This window comes from Aricia agestis, chromosome 6, assembly GCF_905147365.1.
Source record: "Aricia agestis chromosome 6, ilAriAges1.1, whole genome shotgun sequence".
NCBI classification, from domain to species: Eukaryota; Metazoa; Arthropoda; class Insecta; order Lepidoptera; family Lycaenidae; genus Aricia; species Aricia agestis.
Genome location: NC_056411.1, coordinates 9,074,790 through 9,100,334, shown reverse-complemented (window position 1 = coordinate 9,100,334; position 25,545 = coordinate 9,074,790). Strand labels below are relative to the sequence as shown.

The following is a 25,545-nucleotide window of genomic DNA, read 5'->3' as shown; positions in this document are numbered from 1 at the left end:
TTATTATTATGACCACTGACTGGCTGGAAAATAGAAGTCGTGGTACCAAAATGCGAGCCATTCAGTATTCTGGCTGATTTTAAGAGCTTGTGATAGAGGCATATGAGTTATGAACTGCAAAATATTAATAATCTCAATGTAGTTATCGAGTCATTGGCGCCAACGTGCGTCAAACTGAAATCACTGAACGCTCAATCCTAAAAACAATTTACTTTCCCTTACCTAATAGAGTAGACAGTATTAGCATAAGTCCACTTCTCATCCTTCACGATGGGATCGACGCAGACCGAGCGCAGCGTCGTGCCGTCGCCGCCGCCCGCCTCCAGCTTCAATACACCGTGACGCGCCGCTAACAAACCGAGACGGAGGTAACTGTGGACATTTTTTCTTCCCATATAAATATTTCTTTATTCTTTCTTTAGTGAAGTAAGGAAAAATTGTTTGTTAATATTTTATGGCAATGATAGTAACAACGGCTTTATAAGAGCGACAATCCTCCGTTGCGTTACGTTGCCTTGCGTTGTCGGAAAGGATTAATCATATAGCTCATTTGCGTTGCGGCAACACACAAATCATAAGACAGCGCATCATTCACTATCTACTTTACCTACTGTCCGTCATTTCGTTAAAACACCACGGTAAGGCAAAAATAATATGTAGCTATGTCATAAAAATATCTGTTTTATAAAAAGTCGCTGCTGAGTAATGTGGCCTCACCGTAGCAGCCTTTTGCATGTACTGACTACACCGGCGCGGCTTGATGTTGGATTCCAATTTCTTTGTGAGATTGTACAGCGTGATATGAGACCGTACGTATACAGCGTGATGTTGGATTGTACCTGTGCACGTAGAGCGTTATGTTGCATTGTACTTGTGCATTTACGTGGTTTTGGATTGTACCTGTGCACGTAGAGCGTTATGTTGCATTGTACTTGTGCATTTACGAGGTTTTGGATTGTACCTGTGCACGTAGAGCGTTATGTTGCATTGTACCTGTGCATTTACGTGGTTTTGGATTGTACCTGTGTGTGTAGAGCGTAATGTTGGATTGTACCTGTGCATTTACGGGGTATTGGACTGTACCTGTGCGTGTAGAGGGTGATGTTGGATTGTACCTGTGCATTTACGTGGTATTGGACTGTACCTGTGCGTGTAGAGCGTGATGTTGGATTGTACCTGTGCATTTACGTGGTATTGGACTGTACCTGTGCGTGTAGAGCGTGATGTTGTTCCCAGCGGGTACGACGAAGCGGTCGGCGGGGGGGTAGGAGTCGTCGTCGTCGGGCACGCGGTACGTGATCTGCGTCGACCCGCCGCCGAGGTCCAGCGCCGCCATCGTCTCGCCCGCCAACAAGTCTACAGTGCACAAAAAATCCATACTAATATTATAAACGCGAAAGTGTGTCTGTCTGTCTGTTACCTTTTCACGCCCAACCCGTTGAACCGATTTTGCTGAAATTTGGCATGGAAATACTTTGGGTCTCGGGAAAGGACATAGGATACTTTTTATTCCGGAAAAATGTACGGTTTCCTCGCGATAAACGAGTTTTGGCGCAACGGAGTAGCTATTATATTTATATGCCTTTTGCCTACAAAGTACAAATGTATTTACAAGTATATATACACCTAATTTTAATCTATGCTTTTTGCCTTACTTAGAAAGAACACAGCTAAACAAGCAGGATATCTAGCAACATCAATGCTACAGGCTTTTGTTAACAGGTTTAAGAACTTAGAAAAAAATAAATGTTATACGCTGCGTCAACTTAACTTGTTAGGCTATTGCATACCTTTTATCAGTATTTGAGCGCGGCGACCGAATCAAGAAATTCCGTAACTAAAATAAATCTACACCCGCCACTCCCACCGACGCAGCGGTGCGACGCTGTGCCGGTTGGTGAGGCGGCGTTGTCGTGCATCAGCACGGTGGTTGTGTGCGTGCGACTAGGCTTATGCTCTATCGCGGTTGTCTCCGAGTGCCACACGTATTTTTTTAGTAAGAGGGCTAAACTGTAGCCGGCTAGTGTTTTTCACACTAGTGAAAAAACGCAAGTAATTTCATTTTTTAAGGAATATTATTTACTTTACTTACTGTGCAACAAGTTGACTGTGTACCAGATGAAGATACCCTCATCCGACCCCTCCATGATCTCCACGCCGTTTGTGCCGACATCGTAGCCCAACCTGCGACAAGTTATAGTCAAAATTATAGAATCCACTTGTTTAGTCTACACTATAATACAGGGTGCAATTAAAACTACCTACCAAATTTTTCCAGGACTTAGAGAGTCCATTTAGGCAAAAAAAACTTTGGGTGTCATTTTTTTTATGACATAATTTATCCATTTAACTCTTTAACCGCCGAGCTTAAAATCAATTGTCGTGCCTCTAGCGCCGGCACCATAAATCGAAAATTTATACCTACAACAAATAGTGATGTGCAATACTTATCTTTTTAGATGTCGATAATTTATTTCTTAATTTATAATTTATATAAAGTATAAACTGATATCTAGTATTTGAATCCATAATGTTGTTACTTGTTAGTAAATATACAACGCTGGCAAAAACATTAGATAAAAATAGCTTGAATTGTGAAGTGACATAATTCCCGATATTTGTTATTACATTTCAAATAATATTAATTTCATAGTTTCCACGGATTAAATAATTGAGTTGTTCAAATATATAACCTACTACAAAAATAGATTCTCAATAGTAGATCGATATCCCATCCCCTTTACACGCATACAATTTCATCTAAATGTCGTAGCAGACAGACAGATAGGAAAGCGTTTCTTTGTAATTTATTGTAATTTTATTTCTAATTTATGTATCCACTACAATCACATTTATCGATAGCATCATCATAAGCACAACACTAGTGGAAAATTCTAGAAGGCGGCACTCGCTTATGACGTCAGAAGCGGTCGTCTTGTTCCGACCGTGGCGCAGGGTGTGCTGACAACATTCGTTTCTAAACATGCAGGGTAGGGATGGGAATCGTCAATTTAACCACTGAAATTTTTATACTATATTTATTATAAATTAAGTAAAACAAACACATTTATTTGTTCAGTAACCATCGTTTTATTTGTTTTAAATTAGTTAGTAAAAACAGAAATGTTTTAATTTATGCGGATTTTTGTATCAGTAAATCATTGCTTATGTCCCGTCCCCACTGTCGGATTTTTCCGACTCGGGCGTTGGATATCAATACACTTTTCTAAGAATATTTTCGGTAATTTATTTAACTTTAGACATTATTTTTAGGTCTTCTAATTAGGAAACTAAAGTGTAATCAATTGTAAATGATTACTTCGTTAACGATTTACCGAGTATAAACATTATTTTAATATAATACAGTGCTATCAAACAAAAAAGGCAGATTAACCGAGTAGTGGTACTGGTCGTAAATATCCGACCTTGGCGAAATGGGCACGAAAATATTTGTCGGATTATTCCGACCTCGGCGGCTAAAGGGTTAATTAAAAGAGTAGTGTCCATTAATTGTGGTGTATTAGAATAACTTTCGGAAGCTATTTCTCAACATTTTAGTACTGAGATTATAAAAGAAAAATACGTGTATTTTTATTTTTAACAAGGATCAAAATTTTCCCGGAAGGTTTAATTGCACCCTGTATACTTAATTATATATTGTAAAAAAATCTATATTATGCCTAGTCTAAACTGTTTGAACGATAAAAGCGGTTAAGAAATTCCCCAATGTCTGCCAGGTCATACTATTTTGAGCTCCCGTTAGTAAGCATTCATTTCGGCAACGACAATTTGATGCCAAATTATTATACATAAAAAAATCAAGAAAAAGAAGATTCGAGTATATTTTATAGACTTACTTAGAAATAGCTAGCGAAACTTGATCAATAAGCTCCTGAGCCTTCGCCGGCGGCAGCAGTCGCAGCCCGGCGGTCGCGCGCACGACTAGCGGCGTCGCGCGACGTTTCTCGCGCGGTATGAGGAACTCCGCCTTCTTTATTAGCTGCACTATTGTGTCCGCACCCTAAAAAGGAATTATAAGCACTTTAAGTTTAAAAAATTAACATTGTAGCGGTATTCAGGGCTGATTGTAAAACTTAGTGTTGATTATGTTTTTTACCGTGATCTCCTTGACGAAAAACCTCGATCAGAATCGAATCAGTTATCATTGTTTGCCAGTTGCCACCAGAGACATTGTTTTGATCGACTAAAAATTGTCGTCTACGTCCCAAGTGAGAAAAACACTAATTGTGCTATTACTACTGGTTATCATTAATCAACAATCTTAGTTTCGATACAAGGAAAAAAATTATATGTAAACGTTCACATATACCGTGCGTTTTCAGTTATTCAACCTATGCCAAGACCTTTTAGCCATAAGTACTATTCCCAAAGAATCCTTAACATATAACAACCAGCCTACATGTCTTACATCAATCGAGAGCCGTCTCGTAACATCGTCACGGCAAGTCAGCAACCGTCACGCGGGCATTTCAATCGATTTTACCGGTACGTTACGGATACGCCACTTTTACACAGCCTCGACCTAGGATGTGCTTATCATAAATCTTAAGACAAGAAAAAGGTACGAGTTACTATTTCCTATATCTAATTCAGTGTTTTTCAACCCGTGGATAACGAGGTCGAGAGACCTATTTCAGTATAAAAATAATTATATTTTCTTAAAATGATCTCAAAAGTATAGAATAATATTTTTACTCTTTTCAGTTATCTACAAGACCAGAAGGCTTTGTGCGTTGATAACCACTACGAAAGTTAACTTTTCATATTATATTACTGTAAGCGAAATTGTGATAATGCTTGCAGTTATCTAAGCGATGCTAAAATTTCTAAACTTTTATTTTTAAAGGTTCAGGAGTTCTGTTTAGTGTCTTTGGATCCAGATACACCTTCGTATGAAATTTCACTTATTTGTAACATATTATGTTTGAGTTACTAAAAACAGCATCTTAACCACCATGTGTGTTTTAATAAATTTCAAGGATTTTCCTCAATTGCTCATAGATCCCATCATCAGATCACCACTTTCGTATTCATTATACTAAATTAAGATTATATCCTATGCAACAACACAAGAATTTTGAAAATCGGTTTACAAACAGCGAAATAATCATCAAACACATCTTTTTGGATGCAAAATATCATGAAAAGTAACAATAATTGTGTCATGATGTGATGATGATGATCAATCAAATTTATATAATAGTGGCTTATGCTTTCAGTTGTTTCGCCAAGATCCCCGAACCTGTATCTGTAAAGACTCAAAAGATCTGCTCGGTATCTTCGGAACCAGGGTATAACCTGGTGCAAAAACTTACTTATTGGTAGCATGTGCCTCGAATACTTCAGAAAAAATCGAAATCACCATATAATATTTCGATACAAATTTCAAGGAGTCCCCTCATTTCCTCATGGATCCCATCATCAGATCACGACTTTTGTGAAAATGGTACCAAATTCGGATTAAACCCTATACGATATGAAGAACATACAAAAAAAATATTCACACGAACATAATTATAACTTCCTCCTTTTTGGAAGTCGGTTAAAAATAATAAACATTTAAAAGGTTGATAAATCAAGTAGCAGAATTTTAACAAAAGGGGATATCTTATATAAACATACAATACATATGTCGTAGGATGATTTGATAAATCCGTGTTTTCGCGAAATCCCTAGAATTTTCGCGAAAATTCTAGGGATTTCGCAAAAACACGGATTTATCAAATCATCCTACGACACATACATGGTAAAAAAGCAAAAGCCCCCCTTTTGGTCACATCATAAAAAAGGATGAAAAACACTGAATGATCTAATGTATGCCTAATAGCTATGAAATAACCGTTATTATGCAGACATCACTTGTAAAATTCAATTACTATTAAAACCTAGAAAAATTTTATAAAAAAATCTTAAGTATTACATGGCTTTGTAGATGACTACGGAACCGGAAAATCCTATGCGTCTCCTGAGACACATAGTTCTGGTAAATTATAATTTATAATTAACCTAATACATTTTAATTTTCTTGGGGCCTGTTTCACCACTTTCTGATAAAGTGCCTAATAGGCTATTCACAACTTTTTTGACAGATTTTCCATACTTGATCTGTCAAGTTAATTGGTGGATAACCTTATCAGTAAGTGGTGATACAGGCCCTTAGCCTTTTTATACAGTTTTCTAATTTTGTTATTATTAACTTCTACAAACTCAACACTGAAATGTCTTGATTTTTATCCGATCTCAATAAATGTTGAGCTATAATTGTTTCGTAACATATTCGATGATTACATTTCAATGAACGTTTCGTCATGCTAACTAATCACATAGTAAATAGTCCTTGATATATTTTATCAAAGCGTTTGTACAATATAGTATTTGATCAAGTGCAATTTTTTTTATTAGCTTACTCATAACGTCTTTATAAAAACTTTTCAAATATTAAAGAGGAAATAAATAAGTTCAAATTATTATGTGGCGGTACCCACAATTCGCCTAATATTCCTGCATGGCGCTATCTAAGTTCTCTAACGGCGGTTCCCAATATTTGATCTATCTCTGGTTTTGCCCTACTAGAGATAGGAATAGCTCACAATTGACATAAAATATATGTCTCTAATGTCTAATGTGAGCTATTCCTATCTCTAGTAGGGCAAAACCAGAGATAGATCAAATATTGGGAACGGGCGTATGTGCGTCGGTCGCAGCCGACTGTTTTAAATAGCCGTTCAATCAAACAGTTAGCCCTTTGACTGAACAACGCCATTCAATCACACGGCTATACGTCGTTTAGCCGACTTGTTGACTACAACGTTCAACACTACAGCTAGACGACGCTCAGCCAACTATTTTAATGGCAAATTAACTAGGGCGACCATTAGCTTAATATATTGTAATTTGGGAGAATAGGAAAACTTTTTGTATTTTATTGAAATATTATTCTCGGATTAAGTTTAAGGGGCGGCCAAAAGTTTAATGCAATAAGTAAAAATAAAAAATTCTGAGGCGTGTTTTGTGGCGGTCGCCGGCTGCTGCCGCAGCACAGTCACAGTTCTAACCTAACCTACTTTTGGACTTTCTGGATTGTGTTTGTTTTTGTTTTGGCGGGGGGCTGCTCCCCCCGAGCCCCCCTTTTGTTTGATGACGGTCGCCGGCTGCTGCCGCAGCACGCTCGTTGCGCTCGCTCGGCTCCCTCTATGTTGTGGTCTAGGTTCTAACCTAACCTAACCAACTTTTGAACTTTCTGGATTGTGTTTGTTTTTGTTTTGACGGGGGGCTGTGTCCCCTGAACCCCTCTTTCCGGTGGGCTGCGTCCATCCATTTCATAATCCCGTAATTTCTCCTCGAATATTTGTTGAAATTTTGATTCACTCTTATGTGCCTCTACAATTTTTGTCTCTTTAATAAAACTTGTAACTTTTATTAACTACTTTCTTTCCGAAAAACAACCACAAACACCAACAAACACCTGCTAGTTGACGCCATATTGTAAATAAAATGCACCTAGCGCCGCAGCGGTGCGCGCTGAACTACTTCAATTAGACGGCGGCTTTTGAATCATGGCTGTAGTGTTGAACGTTTTGAGCGACTAAAATATTCAATATAAAAGCTAGACGTGTGATTGAATGGCGTTGTTCAGTCAAAGGGCTAGCTGTTTGATTGAACGGCCATTTTAACCAGTCGGCTGCGACATATATACGACAGCGTGAATTGTATCACGTGGGCTCCGGCCTGACCGAGCATACCACCTGGCTCGGTCGGAAGATCTTCCTTTGCGGCCTCCACACATATCCCACAATTATACTAGATGTTGCTTGCAACTTCGTTTGATTACGTAAAATACAAACGGAACATGGATCAGAGTATGGATTAATTATTATCAAATACTCTGAATTACCTTTTCTGGGTCGTCCACATACGAAGACAGGCCCGGTTTAGACTCCTCAAAGTATTCCTCTTCCAAGTCTAAGTTGGCTTGGCCGAATACTGAAAAAAAAATGTATAACTTATAGTCTATTTTTTGTATGTAGTAACATTTGAGTGTCTTTTATATATCGTTGGCACATGGCAAAGTAATTTGAGTACCTACTTATACAGATTACAGAAGCATTGTCTGTAAAAATATTAAGAATGGGATTATCTTTTAAGAATCTAAGATAAGACCTTATCAATTACACCTGTAAATCATAAATATCGATTATTATTATTTACTAGATGACACTCGCAACTCCGTTGCGCCATAATTCGTTTATCAAGCGGGAACCGTACATTTTTCCGGGATAAAAACTATCCTATGTCCTTTCTCGGGACTCAAAGTATCTCCATGCCAAATTTCAGCAAAATCGGTTCAGCGGTTCGAGCGTGAAGAGGTAACAGACAGACAGACAAACACACTTTCGCATTTATAATATTAGTAAGTATTGTTACGTGCTAGGGTTCGAGGATTTGGAGAGAAAGACCTGGTGACTCTCTTGAAGACTTTATTAACACTGCACTAAACACTAGGTCACAACACTTAGCACTAAGTCCAAACACTAATCACTAGGTCCAATCACTAAGCACTATCACTGTCCTAGGTCGTAGCCAAGTCGTAGGTTTCACTGGTTCACTCACTATTGATCACTTGAAGTCGCCTCGAAGATCGCTCAGATTGAACTGACTTGCCTGGCCTGCCTGCGGCTCTTTTTATATGGCGAGACGAATTCCAGAAATTTCCCGATTCACGTAAACAAGTAAACAACCGTGGGAAATTTCTAGGCGGCTCGGGCATGTACCACAATAAAACTGCCGTCCTTGCGATAAGTGCAGTAAGTTGAATTTAATTTAGACCTTATGGACTCAGTCATAAGGTCTAAATTCAAATACGCTAACAAATAAAGGGTAAGCACGTAAACAAACATTGGACCTTTTTAGAAGGTTCGAGTATGTACTTGCGCACCACGTGTCCGTATACCATGTACCGTAACACTACTCCCCTCTTAGAGATGCTCGTCCCGAGCATCATTGTTACTGCCATGGTAACGCGCCAGACGGTCTATGTGTACCACTTTGAATGTCCCTCTTGGTTGCTTTTGAATCCTGTAAGTCACGTCATTCAATCGGGTAACCACTTTGTATGGGCCGTCCCACTTGGTCTGCAACTTTGGAGATTTGCCTTTTCGGCGAGTTGGGTTATGCAGCCACACCAGTGACCCTTCTTCGAAACCGCTTGTATTCGATTTCCGGTCGTATCTGGTCTTCATGTTCTCACTTGACTGTAACCCATTTTCCCGAACCATGGCGTGTATATAGCGCATCTTTTCCCTTAAATCGCAGACATAATCTGGTACGGTCTTCGGTTCCTCCGGTGACCCTCCTGTCAAGAGGTCTACTGGTACTCGCAGTTCTCTACCGTAATTGACATACGCCGGGGTAGCTTTTATGCTCTCATGCTCGGCGGTACGGTACGACAGAAGGAAGAGCGGTATATACTTGTCCCAGTCCTTTTGTTTGTCATCTACCAATTTCGCCAAATGCCTCTCAAGGGTCTGGTTAAATCTCTCAACCATTCCATCAGACTGTGGATGGTACGCGGTGGTCCTCGTTTTATGCATTCCCAAAATTCTGCACACTTCCTGGAAGACCTGCGATTCGAAATTCCTGCCCTGATCAGAATGGATTTCCAGAGGCACACCAAACCGAGATATCACTTCTTCGACTAATTTAGAAGCGACTGTTGTAGCTTCTTGGTTTGGTATGGCGAACACTTCGGGCCATTTGGTGAAGTAATCCATGACGACCATAAAATACTTGTTTCCCGATTCCGTCACGGGAAATGGCCCAGCTACGTCAACTGCGATTCGTTCCCACGGTGCGCCAACGTTATACAAGCGCAGGCTCCCACGGCTCCTTGTCTGTGGTCCCTTCACTGCAGCGCAAGTAGTGCATTTGAGGCACCAATCCTGTACATCGTCTCGACAATGTAACCAGTAGAATCGTTCTTGCACTTTTGTTAACGTCCTCTTTACTCCTAGATGACCTCCTGATACGCCATCATGCATTTCACGGAGAACATCCGGTACTCTCGTTCTTGGGACAACTATCTGAAGATGGAACTCTCTGCCGTTGGTCTTCTCCCATTTCCGGTAGAGTATTCCGTTTTGAAGTATCAGGCTGTCCCATTGCGCCCAGTACGCCTTAGTGACAGCGCCAGTGGGTGCAACCTCACTCCAGATTGGCTTTACGTCATCCCGTTTCTTCCATGTGATGATGTGTCGAAGGTCGTCATCTCTTTCTTGAGCCTCTCTCATACCATCATTCTCCCATGGACCCAAAGGACTTGTTTTCGTTAACTTTAATGTTACTTCATTAGATTCCTGCTTAACACAATGTTTGCAGTCTTCTGAACACGGCCTTCGTGAGAGTGCGTCGGCATTCCCATGCGACTTTCCGCTGCGGTGTTCCGTCTTGAAGTCATACTCCTGGAGTTGTTCTATCCATCGAGCTACTTGGCCTTCTGGGTTCTTGAATTGTAGTAGCCACTTCAAGGCTGCGTGATCAGTTCGCAGTAGAAACTGTCTGCCGATGAGATACTTGCTGAAATGTTGTAGCGTCTTTACGACAGCCAAGAGTTCTCTTCTTGTCACACAGTAGTTTCTCTCTGGCTTAGATAAAGATTTGCTGAAATATGCAATTACAACTTCTCTTTCACCCTGTTTTTGAGATAACAACCCTCCAATGGCCGTGTTGCTTGCGTCCGTGTCGACTATAAACTGACCTTCAGGTTGTGGATACCCCAGGATTGGTGTTTCACACAGATGTTTCTTTAGTTTCTGAAAAGAATCTTCGGAAGTCTCGTCCCAAATAAACTGTCGTTTATCTTCTGTCAGCCGATGTAATGGCTTGGCTATCTCTGAGAATCCCTTAACAAAACGCCTGTAGTAGGAGCATAGGCCAAGAAATGCCCGCACTTCGGTTTTGTTCTTAGGGGTTGGCCAATTTTGGACTGCTTCTAGTTTCTCTGGGTCCGTCTGAATTCCATCACTGGAGATAACATGGCCGAGATAGTTCACCTTACTCCTGAATAAACGACACTTTTTCGGATTCAACTTTAACTTGGCCCCCTCTATTTTGGCGAAAACTCGTTCTAAGTTTCGCAAATGGTCCTCGAAGTCGCGGCCAACAATGATGACGTCGTCCAAATAGACTAAGCAAGCCTCTCCAACTAAGCCTGCCAGTACACACTCCATGAGTCGCTCAAATGTGGCAGGTGCGTTGCACAATCCAAAGGGCATGACGTTAAACTGCCATAGACCTTTACCGGTGGAGAACGCTGTCTTCTCCTTGTCTTTTGGATGAATTTCCACCTGCCAGTATCCAGATTTCAGGTCCAGGGTCGAGAACCATTTCATGCCACTCAAGGTATCCAGAGTGTCGTCGATTCGAGGTAATGGATAGCTGTCCTTCTTAGTGACATCATTGAGACGTCTGTAGTCCACACAAAATCTTGTGCTGCCATCTTTCTTCTTCACTAATACAACCGGTGAGCACCACGGACTTGCAGACGGTTCAATTATCTTATTCCTTCTCATGTCCTCCAAAAGGCCTTCAACTTCTTTTTCCTTTGCAATGGGTATCCGTCTTGCTCGTTGACGAATTGGGTTCTCGCTTCCGGTATCTATCCTGTGCTGAACCATCGACGTTCTTCCAAGGTCGCCTTCCTGACTGGAGAAGATATTCGCGTGGCGTTGTAAAAACTTCTTAGCTTTCATGCCCTGCGAATAAGTCAGATTACTCTTGCAGTCATCGAGTAGCTCAGTCACTATTCCATAGTTGCTGGTGTTTGCTGCGTCTGAGCCTGTGATCGAATTACACTTTCTCATCCAGACAACTTCCTCGCACTTTCCAATGACGTCACCTTTGTTCAAGCAGATCTCGCGATCACCAAGATTCAAAACTCTGACCACAGCGTTACTGCTTCCACTAACAAGGGTTCTTGCCGTCATCAATTTTTGCGCTGATGTCTTGGTAGGTGTGTCTTCGATTAACACGCATCTGTTTGACTTCTTCTTTCCAGCTGGCGGTAGTTTCACCAGCACCCGAGCTTCCGCACGTCCAGGTATTATGACTTCCTTTACACATTCAACTTTCCCGCAGGCGCCTCCAAGGATGAAAATTTCTTCTTCGCCACACTTGAACACTCCGTCGGCGACATTAATTCTGCAGTTGTGCTTCTTCATGAAATCCAAACCCAAGATGCAATCATCCATAATCTCAGCCACAATAACGTCATGAGGGTATGAGAACTCCCCCACATTCATCGTAACTGACATTTCTCCCAGGACGGGTATTGGCTGACCGGAGGTGGTAAGAAGCCGACAGTTAATTCTCCTCTTGTGCCTCCTTGCGGCTTTTATCAAATTTGGGTTCACTATTGTTCTAGAGGCTCCTGTGTCTAGAGTAATTTTGCAATCCGTCCCGTTAATAGTCCCCTGAATCACCAGACTATTCCCGCTGCTTGCTTGGGAGACAACCGTTATTGGGGCTTCCTCCGTGTCAGCCAGCACTCGCCCCTTAGTCCTGGCTTTTATTCGTTTCCCTGCTCCCGGGCAGGGGACGAAGCTCCTTGCTTCTTCGGCTCCTTGCTTCTTCAGCTCCTCTACTTGTTCCTCGAGCCTTTTCATCCTTGCCATCTGGGTCTCCCTCTGCGGGCAGTTGAGCTGAATATGGCCCCTCTCGCCGCACTTGTAGCACATGGCTCCAGAACTTCTCTTCGTAGGAGCCTTAATCTCCTTCTGTAGGCAGTTGAGCTGAAGATGGCCCCTCTCGCCGCACTTGTAGCACATGGCTCCAAAACTTTTCTTTATAGGAGCCTTAACCTCCTTGACTTCTTTAGAGACATCGCGGATCTTATAGGTCTGCTGTATGTCACGCCGGACAGCCTCGACCTCCAAAGCATGTGCCAATGCTTCCTTAAGCGAGGTGTGGTGACGTAGCCTCACTTCAGCTCTGACCTCCGGATCCTTGATTCCGTCGACAAATGCTTGCACAATATTCGTGTCGACCATCTTGGAATCGGCTCCTGGGATTGCCTTCTTGACCAGTTTTCCAATTTCCAACGCCCATTGTTGTAGTCCTTCTCCTGGGCGTTGGACTCTGTCACGCAGTTGGGCACGGAACACGTGCTCCAGGTGTCGCTCCCCGTATCTGGATTCAAGTGCCTCCATCAGGTCTTGAAACCCATTTCCTGTATGCGCTTCTAGGACCGAAAAAGCTTGCCCTCTGAGCGCAACAGTGAGAGCGGTCAGGCGTTGTTCATCATTCCATCCGTTGGCAGAAGCAACCGTCTGGAATTGCTGACGATAAGCGTTCCAAGAAGTAGTACCGTCGTATGGTGGCACTTTAACTCTTGGTCCTTGTACCACTACGGAAGCTCCACAAGACGCCGCGACTCCTGTGGTTTCCAGGCGCACTACTTTCTTCTGAAGTTCAGTGAGGCCGGTTTTTACATTTTCCACATCCACTCCTAGCCCGGTAACGCGTTCGTCCATTACGTCGACATCTTTACGAAGCTTAGTCACCGTGTCACTAACATCCTTTATAGCTCCAAGTGCTTTTTCTTGGAGGTCTTTTTGCTGCTCTTGTGATTCTCGAATCGCTCTGATTTCAGCCTTCTGAAATTCTTGCAAAGCGCCGAGCTTGCATTCTTGTGACTCCATCAAAGCGCCAAGCTTGCGGTCTTGTGATTCTTGCAGAGCCTGAATTAACTCAATTAGGTTTTGTAATTGGGGAGCCACTTGAGGGGCCGCAGAAGCTACGGGCGATGCATGGTGGCTGGAGCCAGTAGGCAGGGGTTGGGCAGACGGAGCTCGGTGGGCGGAGCTAGTGGGCGTGGCCTGACTGGGCGTGACCCGAGTGGGCGTGGCCTGGTGGGCGGAGCCAGTGGGCGTGGCCATGCCCAAAGTGGGCGGAGCCTGAGGGGCGTGGCCAGTGGGCGTGTCCCGGTGGGTGGAGCCAGCGGGCGTGGCTTCAGCCAAAGTGGGCGGAGCCTGGTGGGCGTGGCCAGTGGGCGGAGCCATGTGGGCGGGGCCATTGGGTGGGGCCTGTCCCTCAGTGGGCGGAGCTTGGTCCCCAGTGGGTGTGGCCTCCGCAACTCCTCTCTCGGAGTCAATGGCAGCAGCTCGCTGCGCCCTTGTCCTGACACTCCCCTTGAAGTCCTCTCTCGGAGTCAATGGCATCTCCAAATCGCACTTCTGACACCAGTTGTTACGTGCTAGGGTTCGAGGATTTGGAGAGAAAGACCTGGTGACTCTCTTGAAGACTTTATTAACACTGCACTAAACACTAGGTCACAACACTTAGCACTAAGTCCAAACACTAATCACTAGGTCCAATCACTAAGCACTATCACTGTCCTAGGTCGTAGCCAAGTCGTAGGTTTCACTGGTTCACTCACTATTGATCACTTGAAGTCGCCTCGAAGATCGCTCAGATTGAACTGACTTGCCTGGCCTGCCTGCGGCTCTTTTTATATGGCGAGACGAATTCCAGAAATTTCCCGATTCACGTAAACAAGTAAACAACCGTGGGAAATTTCTAGGCGGCTCGGGCATGTACCACAATAAAACTGCCGTCCTTGCGATAAGTGCAGTAAGTTGAATTTAATTTAGACCTTATGGACTCAGTCATAAGGTCTAAATTCAAATACGCTAACAAATAAAGGGTAAGCACGTAAACAAACATTGGACCTTTTTAGAAGGTTCGAGTATGTACTTGCGCACCACGTGTCCGTATACCATGTACCGTAACAGTATGATATGAAGTATGATAACAAAAAATTAAAAACGACTTCCAAGTGGAAACAATAACATTACTGATTCTTACAATGAACTAAAAAGTATTAAATAAGTAATTCTTACTCTTTAATAGTGCTTTTTTAGGGTTCCGTAGACAAATGGCAAAAAACGGAACCCTTATAGATTCGTCATGTCTATCTGTCTGTCTGTCTATCTGTCTGTCTGTCTGTCTGTCTGTCTGTCTGTCTGTCTGTCTGTCTGTCTGTCTGTCTGTCTGTCCGTCTGTCCGTCTGTCTGTCTGTCCGTCCGTATGTCACAGCTACTTTTCTCCGAAGCTATAAGATCTATACTATTGAAACTTGGTAAGTAGATGTAGTCTGTGAACCGCTTTAAGATTTTGATACAAAAATGGAAAAAAATATTAAAAATTATAGGGGTCCCCATAGATACAACTGAAACAATTTTTTTTTTCATCTAACCTATGCGTTTGGGGTATCTATGGATATGTCTTCAAAAATCATATTGAGGTTTCTAATATCATTTTTTTCTAACCTGAATAGTTTGCTAGAAAGACTTTACCATAGTGGTAAAATGTGTGTCCTCCCCCTCTAACTTCTAAAGTATGATATCTCATGATAAGTCTTTAAAAAAATATATGATGTACATTACTACAAAACTACCAACGAAAATTAGTTCGAACGAGATCTAGCCAGTAGTTTTTTTTATACGTCATGAATGGTAAACTTTCATTAAATAAACTGAAATATGAAAATAAATCAAAAACCTCTTATTTTCATAAAAAATAAACCTTATTGTAGCTGCGGAACCCTTCATGGGCGAGTCCAACTCGCACTTGGCCCGTTTTTATTTTTCAGAATTCCCCTAAACCTCAACTATTTCTGTAAACAATCTTCATTATTTTGAAGAATTATTTAATATTTTTATTTAATTGAAGAATAAGTAATGTTATTGTTTCCACTTGGAAGTCGGTTTCAATTTTTTGTTAAAAATAATAAATTCACTATATTTTATAGTTATTTATAAGATTTTCTGTAAAGACTGACGTGTTCTGCTCAGTGACTTTGGATCCAGGATATACACCTTCATGAATCATGATATGAGAACTCATTATCTGAGATCACTACGATTTCAGAATTGCCTAAACAACTCCAAGCATGTACCACTGTTACTTGTAAACTATGACAGACTTTATGGGCGCCGCAGACTCGATCGCACAAAAAGTCTGTCGTCTGCGATCTCCCTTATTATGATATCAAGCAATGACGTAATGTTCAAACGACTATCTTTAAAGGATCTAAAGTTCTGTTCGGTGACTTTCGTTCTAGTATAACACTCTTGCATGGAAGCATAATATAATATTATGCTTAAACTACTTAAAGCAATGTTAATATAACTACATAATATGTCCCAATTTTAAAGGAGTTTTAACCTCATGATCTCATGATCAAACTACCTTGGTAACCTCAACACTTAGTTTGAATCATTTACTTTGAAACAACAATATAATTCAAAATCGCTCGACAAACTCGAGTCTCAATCAAGACGATGAAAGGTACCAATAATAGGGTTATAATGTGATGATGCATCATGGTGTGGTGGTAGTGATGATGATTATGATGATGAATTTAATTTGCATAGTAGCATATGCTTTCAGTTCTTAAATCAACGCCGAAACCCCCAAACTGGTATCTATAAGGGATCCGGAGTTCTCTTAGCACTTTCTGAACCATGGCATATCTTGGGGCAAAATCTTATTTTTGGTAGCACATGCCTAGGATATCTTCTAATGAAACCGAAATCACCATATTATGTTTCCATATAAATTTTGAGGAGTTCTCTCGATTACTCATGGATCCCATCATCAGGTCACCACTTTTGTGAACATGGTTCCAAATTGGGGTAAATAAAAACCCTAGAGAACAAAGTAATCGTTGCAGCACGTAATAAGTTTTTTTTTTAATTGAAATTTTGCGTAACACAATATGAGTTCAAAATGCATTACTCATTGTAATAAAACGGTTGTTATGGTAAGGTAATACGTGATAAAGTATTATGGTATTTAACATTCAACAGTTTCCGGATTTTATCGCAATTTAACTACTTATGAACACACACTCACACACAGTAATTTTAGAACACTACTTCATAAAATACATTTTAGGAATATTGCATAGTCAATGAGGACTTTGACCAACGTAATTACTAATTGTGTAGCTTGTGTCTTATGGGAGATAATAATAATATTATATAGGTCGTTACGGTGAACACCGTTATCCTTAATTTAACCATCATATGAGCCCGTCAAGATGAACAACTTTTTCTATGAGAACAATGCTGGGAACTCAAAAAAATGCCGTCTTCAATGATGAAATACTCAAACCAGATATGTTACTACCGCGCGCGTTGTGAAGATTCAAATACGGCCCAATTGGGCCGTCTGTTGTTTAGTCTACATCGAGCGCAGTCACGAACGTGCCGCGTCTTGTCTTACCTAAATAAATTGAAAATGACGTCGTGCGTGTTTCGAAAATGTACCAATTATGTCTCGAAAGTAAACAAAACACATGGAATCTCTTATCACATGTCTTGATTGCAATAAATACCTCGATTATTTACATTTTCAATTATTTTTTCGAACAATCTGGAAAAAATCGAATTTTCGCCATAGCTCAGGCGAAGAAAGAGACAGCGATACGATTAGACGTTTAAAAATAGAACTGTCTCTTTTATCTAAATGGTTTTTCGTATATTTTGTTTCACTTATCTGTCAAATTTGTCAATGTCTGCAATTTTTAATTTGAAAATTGTTCGGAAGAGATTTAAGCCGGAAAATAGTGTTACGTGCTAGGGTTCGAAGATTTGGAGAGAAAGACCTGGTGACTCTCTTGAAGACTTTATTAACACTGCACTAAACACTAGGTCACAACACTTAGCACTAAGTCCAAACACAAATCACTAGGTCCAATCACTAAGCACTATCACTGTCCTAGGACGTAGCCAAGTCGCAGGTTTCACTGGTTCACTCACTATTGATCACTCCGAAATCGCCTCGAAGATCGCTCAGATTGAACTGACTTGCCGGACCTGCCTGCGGCTCTTTTTATATGGCGAGACGAATTCCAGAAATTTCCCGATTCACGTAAACAAGTAAACAACCGTGGGAAATTTCTAGGAAGCTCGGGCATGTACCACAATAAAACTGCCATCCTTGTGATAAGTGCAGTAAGTTGAATTTAATTTAGACCTTATGGACTCAGTCATAAGGTCTAAATTCAAATACGCTAACAAAATAAAGGGTAAGCACGTAAACAAACATTGGACCTTTTTAGAAGGTTCGAGTATGTACTTGCGCACCACGTGTCCGTATACCATGTACCGTAACACTACTCCCCTCTTAGAGATGCTCGTCCCGAGCATCATTGTTACTGCCATGGTAACGCGCCAGACGGTCTATGTGTACCACTTTGAATGTCCCTCTTGGTTGCTTTTGAATCCTGTAAGTCACGTCATTCAATCGGGTAACCACTTTGTATGGGCCGTCCCACTTGGTCTGCAACTTTGGAGATTTGCCTTTTCGGCGAGTTGGGTTATGCAGCCACACCAGTGACCCTTCTTCGAAACCGCTTGTATTCGATTTCCGGTCGTATCTGGTCTTCATGTTCTCACTTGACTGTAACCCATTTTCCCGAACCATGGCGTGTATATAACGCATCTTTTCCCTTAAATCGCAGACATAATCTGGTACGGTCTTTGGTTCTTCCGGTGATCCTCCTGTCAAAAGGTCTACTGGTACTCGTAGTTCTCTACCGTAATTGACATACGCCGGGGTAGCTTTAATGCTCTCATGCTCGGCGGTACGGTACGACAGAAGGAAGAGTGGTATATACTTGTCCCAGTCCTTTTGTTTGTCATCTACCAATTTCGCCAAATGCCTCTCAAGGGTCTGGTTAAATCTCTCAACCATTCCATCAGACTGTGGATGGTACGCGGTGGTCCTCGTTTTATGCATTCCCAAAATTCTGCACACTTCCTGGAAGACCTGCGATTCGAAATTCCTGCCCTGATCGGAATGGATTTCTAGAGGCACACCAAAGCGAGATATTACTTCTTCGACTAGCTTAGAAGCAACTGTTGTAGCTTCCTGGTTTGGTATGGCGAACACTTCGGGCCATTTGGTGAAGTAATCCATGACAACCATGAAATACTTGTTTCCTGATTCCGTTACAGGAAATGGCCCAGCTACGTCAACTGCGATTCGTTCCCACGGTGCGCCAACGTTATACAAGCGCAGGCTCCCACGGCTCCTTGTCTGTGGTCCCTTCACTGCAGCGCAAGTAGTGCATTTGCGGCACCAATCCTGTACATCATCTCGACAATGCAACCAGTAGAATCGTTCTCGCACTTTCGTTAACGTCCTCTTTACTCCTAGATGACCTCCTGATACGCCATCATGCATTTCACGGAGAACATCCGGTACTCTCGTTTTTGGGACAACTATCTGAAGATGGAACTCTCTGCCGTTGGTCTTCTCCCATTTCCGGTAAAGTATTCCGTTTTGAAGAATCAGACTGTCCCATTGCGCCCAGTACGCCTTAGTGACAGCGCCAGTGGGTGCAACCTCACTCCAGATTGGCTTTACGTCATCCCGTTTCTTCCATGTGATGATGTGTCGAAGGTCGTCATCTCTTTCTTGAGCCTCTCTCATACCATCATTCTCCCATGGACCCAAAGGACTTGTTTTCGTTAACTTTAATGTTACTTCATTAGATTCCTGCTTAACACAATGTTTGCAGTCTTCCGAACACGGCCTTCGCGAAAGTGCGTCGGCATTCCCATGTGCCTTTCCGCTGCGGTGTTCCGTCTTGAAGTCATACTCCTGGAGTTGTTCAATCCATCGAGCTACTTGGCCTTCTGGGTTCTTGAATTGTAGTAGCCACTTCAAGGCTGCGTGATCAGTTCGCAGTAAAAACTGTCTGCCGATGAGATACTTGCTGAAATGTTGTAGCGTCTTTACGACAGCCAAGAGTTCTCTTCTTGTCACACAGTAGTTTCTCTCTGGCTTAGATAAAGATTTGCTGAAATATGCAATTACAACTTCTCTTTCACCCTGTTTTTGAGATAACACCCCTCCAATGGCCGTGTTGCTTGCGTCCGTGTCGACTATAAACTGGCCTTCAGGTTGTGGATACCCCAGGATTGGTGTTTCACACAGATGTTTCTTTAGTTTCTGAAAAGAATCTTCGGAAGTCTCGTCCCAAATAAACTGTCGTTTATCTTCTGTCAGCCGATGTAATGGCTTGGCTATCTCTGAGAATCCCTTAACAAAACGCCTGTAGTAGGAGCATAGGCCAAGAAATGCCCGCACTTCGGTTTTGTTCTTAGGGGTTGGCCAATTTTGGACTGCTTCTAGTTTCTCCGGGTCCGTCTGAATTCCATCACTGGAGATAACATGGCCGAGATAGTTCACCTTACTCCTGAATAAACGACACTTTTTCGGATTCAACTTTAACTTGGCCCCCTCTATTTTGGCGAAAACTCGTTCTAAGTTTCGCAAATGGTCCTCGAAGTCTCGGCCAACAATGATGACGTCGTCCAAATAGACTAAGCAAGCCTCTCCAACTAAGCCTGCCAGTACACACTCCATGAGTCGCTCAAATGTGGCAGGTGCGTTGCACAATCCAAAGGGCATGACGTTAAACTGCCATAGACCTTTACCGGTGGAGAACGCTGTCTTCTCCTTGTCTTTTGGATGAATTTCCACCTGCCAGTATCCAGATTTCAGGTCCAGGGTCGAGAACCATTTCATGCCACTCAAGGTATCCAGAGTGTCGTCGATTCGAGGTAATGGATAGCTGTCCTTCTTAGTGACATCATTGAGACGTCTGTAGTCCACACAAAATCTTGTGCTGCCATCTTTCTTCTTCACTAATACAACCGGTGAGCACCACGGACTTGCAGACGGTTCAATTATCTTATTCCTTCTCATGTCCTCCAAAAGGCCTTCAACTTCTTTTTCCTTTGCAATGGGTATCCGTCTTGCTCGTTGACGAATTGGGTTCTCGCTTCCGGTATCTATCCTGTGCTGAACCATCGACGTTCTTCCAAGGTCGCCTTCCTGACTGGAGAAGATATTCGCGTGGCGTTGTAAAAACTTCTTAGCTTTCATGCCTTGCGAATAAGTCAGATTACTCTTGCAGTCATCGAGTAGCTCAGTCACTATTCCATAGTTGCTGGTTTTTGCTGCGTCTGAGCCTGTGATCGAATTACACTTTCTCATCCAGACAACTTCCTCGCACTTTCCAATGACGTCACCTTTGTTCAAGCAGATCTCGCGATCACCAAGATTCAAAACTCTGACCACAGCGTTACTGCTTCCACTAACAAGGGTTCTTGCCGTCATCAATTTTTGCGCTGATGTCTTGGTAGGTGTGTCTTCGATTAACACGCATCTGTTTGACTTCTTCTTTCCAGCTGGCGGTAGTTTCACCAGCACCCGAGCTTCCGCACGTCCAGGTATTATGACTTTCTTTACACATTCAACTTTCCCGCAGGCGCCTCCAAGGATGAAAATTTCTTCTTCGCCACACTTGAACACTCCGTCGGCGACATTAATTCTGCAGTTGTGCTTCTTCATAAAATCCAAACCCAAGATGCAATCATCCATAATCTCAGCCACAATAACGTCATGAGGGTATGAGAACTCCCCCACATTCATCGTAACTGACATTTCTCCCAGAACGGGTATTGGCTGACCGGAGGCGGTAAGAAGCCGACAGTTAATTCTCCTCTTGTGCCTCCTTGCGGCTTTTATCAAATTTGGGTTCACTATTGTTCTAGAGGCTCCTGTGTCTAGAGTCATTTTGCAATCCGTCCCGTTAATAGTCCCCTGAATCACCAGACTATTCCCGCTACTTGCTTGGGAGACAACCGTTATTGGGGCTTCCTCCGTGTCAGCCAGCACTCGCCCCTTAGTCCTGGCTTTTATTCGTTTCCCTGCTCCCGGGCAGGGGATGAAGCCCCTTGCTTCTTCAGCTCCTCCATTTGTTCCTCGAGCCTTTTCATTCTTGCCATCTGGGTCTCTTTCTGCGGGCAGTTAAGCTGAAGATGGCCCCTCTCGCCGCACTTGTAGCACATGGCTCCAGAACTTCTCTTCGTAGGAGCCTTAACCTCCTTGACTTCCTCAGAGACCTCGCGGATCTTATATGTCTGCCGTATGTCACGCCGAACAGCCTCGACCTCTAAAGCATGCGCCAATGCTTCCTTAAGCGAGGTGTGGTGACGTAGCCTTACTGCAGCTCTGACCTCTAGGTCCCTGATTCCGTCGACAAATGCTTGCACAATGTTCGTGTCGATCATCTTGGAATCGGCTCCTGGGTGTGCCTTCTTGACCAGTTTTTCTATTTCCAACGCCCATTGTTGTAGTCCTTCTCCTGGGCGTTGGACTCTGTCACGCAGTTGGGCACGGAACACGTGCTCCAGGTGTCGCTCCCCGTATCTGGATTCAAGTGCCTCCATCAGGTCTTTAAACCCATTTCCTGTATGCGCTTCTAGGACCGACAAAGCTTGCCCTCTGAGCGCAACTGTGAGAGCGGTCAGGCATTGTTCATCATTCCATCCGTTGGCAGAAGCAACCGTCTGGAATTGCTGACGATAAGCGTTCCAAGAAGTAGTACCGTCGTATGGTGGCACTTTAACTCTTGGTCCTTGTACCACTACGGAAGTTCCACTAGACGTCGCGATTCCTGTGGTTTCCACGCGCACTTTCCACTTCTGTAGTTCTGTGAGGCCAGTTTTCACATTTTCCACATCCACTCCTAGCCCGGTAACGCGTTCGTCCATTACGTCGACATCTTTACGAAGCTTAGTCACCGTGTCACTAACATCCTTTATAGCTCCAAGCGCTTTTTCTTGGAGGTCTTTTTGCTGCTCTTGTGATTCTCGAATCGCTCTGATTTCAGCCTTCTGAAATTCTTGCAAAGCGCCGAGCTTGCGGTCTTGTGACTCTTGTAAAGCGCCGAGCTTGCGGTCTTGTGACTCTTGTAAAGCGCCGAACTTGCGGTCTTGTGATTCTTGTAGAGCCTGAATTAACTCAATTAGGCTTTGTAATTGGGGAGCCACTTGAGGGGCCGCAGAAGCTACGGGCGATGCATGGTGGCTGGAGCCAGTAGGCAGAGGTTGAGTAGACGGAGCTCGGTGGGCGGAGCTAGTGGGCGTGGCCTGAGTGGACGTGGCCTGGTGGGCGGAGCCAGTGGGCGTGGCCATGCCCAAAGTGGGCGGAGCCATGCCCAAAGTGGGCGGAGCCTGAGGGGCGTGGCCAGTGGGCGTGTCCCGGTGGGCGGAGCCAGTGGGCGTGGCTTCCACCAAAGTGGGCGGAGCCTGGTGGGCGTGGCCAGTGGGCGGAGCCTGGTGGGCGGGGCCAGTGGGTGGGGCCTGTCCCTCAGTGGGCGGAGCTTGGTCCCCAGTGGGTGTGGCCTCCGCAACTCCTCTCTCGGAGTCAATGGCAGCAGCTCGCTGCGCCCTTGTCCTGACACTCCCCTTGAAGTCCTCTCTCGGAGTCAATGGCATCTCCAAATCCCACTTCTGACACCAGTTGTTACGTGCTAGGGTTCGAAGATTTGGAGAGAAAGACCTGGTGACTCTCTTGAAGACTTTATTAACACTGCACTAAACACTAGGTCACAACACTTAGCACTAAGTCCAAACACAAATCACTAGGTCCAATCACTAAGCACTATCACTGTCCTAGGACGTAGCCAAGTCGCAGGTTTCACTGGTTCACTCACTATTGATCACTCCGAAATCGCCTCGAAGATCGCTCAGATTGAACTGACTTGCCGGACCTGCCTGCGGCTCTTTTTATATGGCGAGACGAATTCCAGAAATTTCCCGATTCACGTAAACAAGTAAACAACCGTGGGAAATTTCTAGGAAGCTCGGGCATGTACCACAATAAAACTGCCATCCTTGTGATAAGTGCAGTAAGTTGAATTTAATTTAGACCTTATGGACTCAGTCATAAGGTCTAAATTCAAATACGCTAACAAAATAAAGGGTAAGCACGTAAACAAACATTGGACCTTTTTAGAAGGTTCGAGTATGTACTTGCGCACCACGTGTCCGTTTACCATGTACCGTAACAATAGTATGGACGTAACATATCTGTATAAGTAGAATATCATTGGCCGTCTTCATAAATCATGCCCATACAAATTGCCCGGATCTGCAATTTTTATCGGTATGACGACGGATTTTTTTGAGTTCCCAGCTTTGTTCTCATAGACAGCTGTTCCACTCCGACCAACTAAACGGATCAACTAGAAATTATAAGTACAACTATTTTTCTTCCGAACGGCTCAACTTTCTGATAAACATACATTGCTGGTATTGTCCTTTACATTTTTAGATATTCTCCTTTACATGTCTGGGAAGGAAGGGAGAGAGTTATTCATCATCCTGGCATGGCAAGTGTAAAAAAATAATGGTAGAATGTAAAAATCGGCCAAGTGTGAGTCGGACTCGCACACGAAGGGTTCCGTACCAATACAGAGCAAAAATAGGCTAATAATCGGCCAAGTGCAGTCTCGACATATCTAATATCTGATACATAAAATACGCTTGTAGAAAATGTAGAAAACATCAGTGTCCATTTATTAGCCATTAGTTATCACGGTTAAGGAGAATCTGCCTGATGACAGAAAAGCAGACAACAAAGTCTCAGGGACCAGAAAGTGAGCGGTCATGCGGTCAAGCATTCAAGCGGTCAGTTTTGCGTTCTTTGTGTTGCATTACGTTAAATACATTTTTTTTTAAGAAAGAAGGGGGCAAACATGCAAACGGATCACCTAATGGAAAGCAACTTCCGTCGCCCATGGACACTCGCAGCATCAGAAGAGCTGCAGGTGCGTTGCCGGCCTTTTAAGAGGGAATAGGGTAACAGAGGAGGGTAGGGATGGGATGGGAAGGGAATAGGGGAGGGTAGGGAAGGGAATAGGGTAGGGGATTGGGCCTCCGGTAAACTCACTCACTCGGCGAAACACAGCGCAAGCGCTGTTTCACGCCGGTTTTCTGTGAGAACGTGGTATTTCTTCGGTCGAGCCGGCCCATTCGTGCCAAAGCATGGGTCTCCCACGTTATCAACATAAATTATACCCTTTCATATATTCCATTCCATATGGTTAAGGAACCCTAAATAATGCTCAAGTAGACTCACCAGTGAAAGGAACCCTGAACTTGTAAGCGAGCACCCTGGATCCCGAGGAGCCGGCGTCGATGATGACGGCGTAGTGATACACGCTCTCATAGCCCAGGCTCTTGGCCAGACCATCGAACCACGGTGTCTGCCCCGCAAATATACCTGTGACAAACATCATTTTCAACCATGGCGGTATTAACTGCTCACCAGTGGTGGCCCTAGGGGTGGCGAACAGGGCAATCGGGACCTGGCAAGGAATTTTTCCGTAAGACAAAGCGTCTCGAAAAGACCTGCCGCCCGGGGCCTCGCAATGGGTATAAGGCCGCCACTGCTGCTTACGGCCCACGCCAGAAAGGTACAGACAAATCCCAGGTTATCCTGGCTGCGTTTCTACCAGAGCTGTGTTGCGAGGAAGGTATTTTTATTACTGTTTTACCAACAGGTAATTTTGTTGTTTTTGGTTATTTATTTATATAATATCACGACACTTGCCTTGTGTGTCTAAAATACTCTAAAACTTTAAATGTACAAAGTGCCAAT

At 43.3% G+C, this 25,545-nt stretch overlaps 1 protein-coding gene across 4 annotated transcripts in view; it reads right to left on the bottom strand.

Moving 5' to 3' along the window:
- The window catches only part of LOC121728222 (ectonucleoside triphosphate diphosphohydrolase 5), a 46,300-nt gene that overhangs the window by 7,584 nt on the left and 13,171 nt on the right, over nucleotides 1-25,545 (bottom strand). For all 4 annotated transcript variants that reach the window (XM_042116360.1, XM_042116359.1, XM_042116361.1 and 1 more), the window contains 6 exons: nucleotides 25,024-25,167; nucleotides 7,916-8,004; nucleotides 3,858-4,021; nucleotides 2,093-2,184; nucleotides 1,206-1,356; nucleotides 223-372 (listed from right to left, as the gene is read on the bottom strand). In XM_042116360.1, coding sequence (XP_041972294.1) covers nucleotides 223-372; nucleotides 1,206-1,356; nucleotides 2,093-2,184; nucleotides 3,858-4,021; nucleotides 7,916-8,004; nucleotides 25,024-25,167 — 790 coding nt within the window. The remainder of the gene's footprint in view (nucleotides 1-222; nucleotides 373-1,205; nucleotides 1,357-2,092; nucleotides 2,185-3,857; nucleotides 4,022-7,915; nucleotides 8,005-25,023; nucleotides 25,168-25,545) is intronic.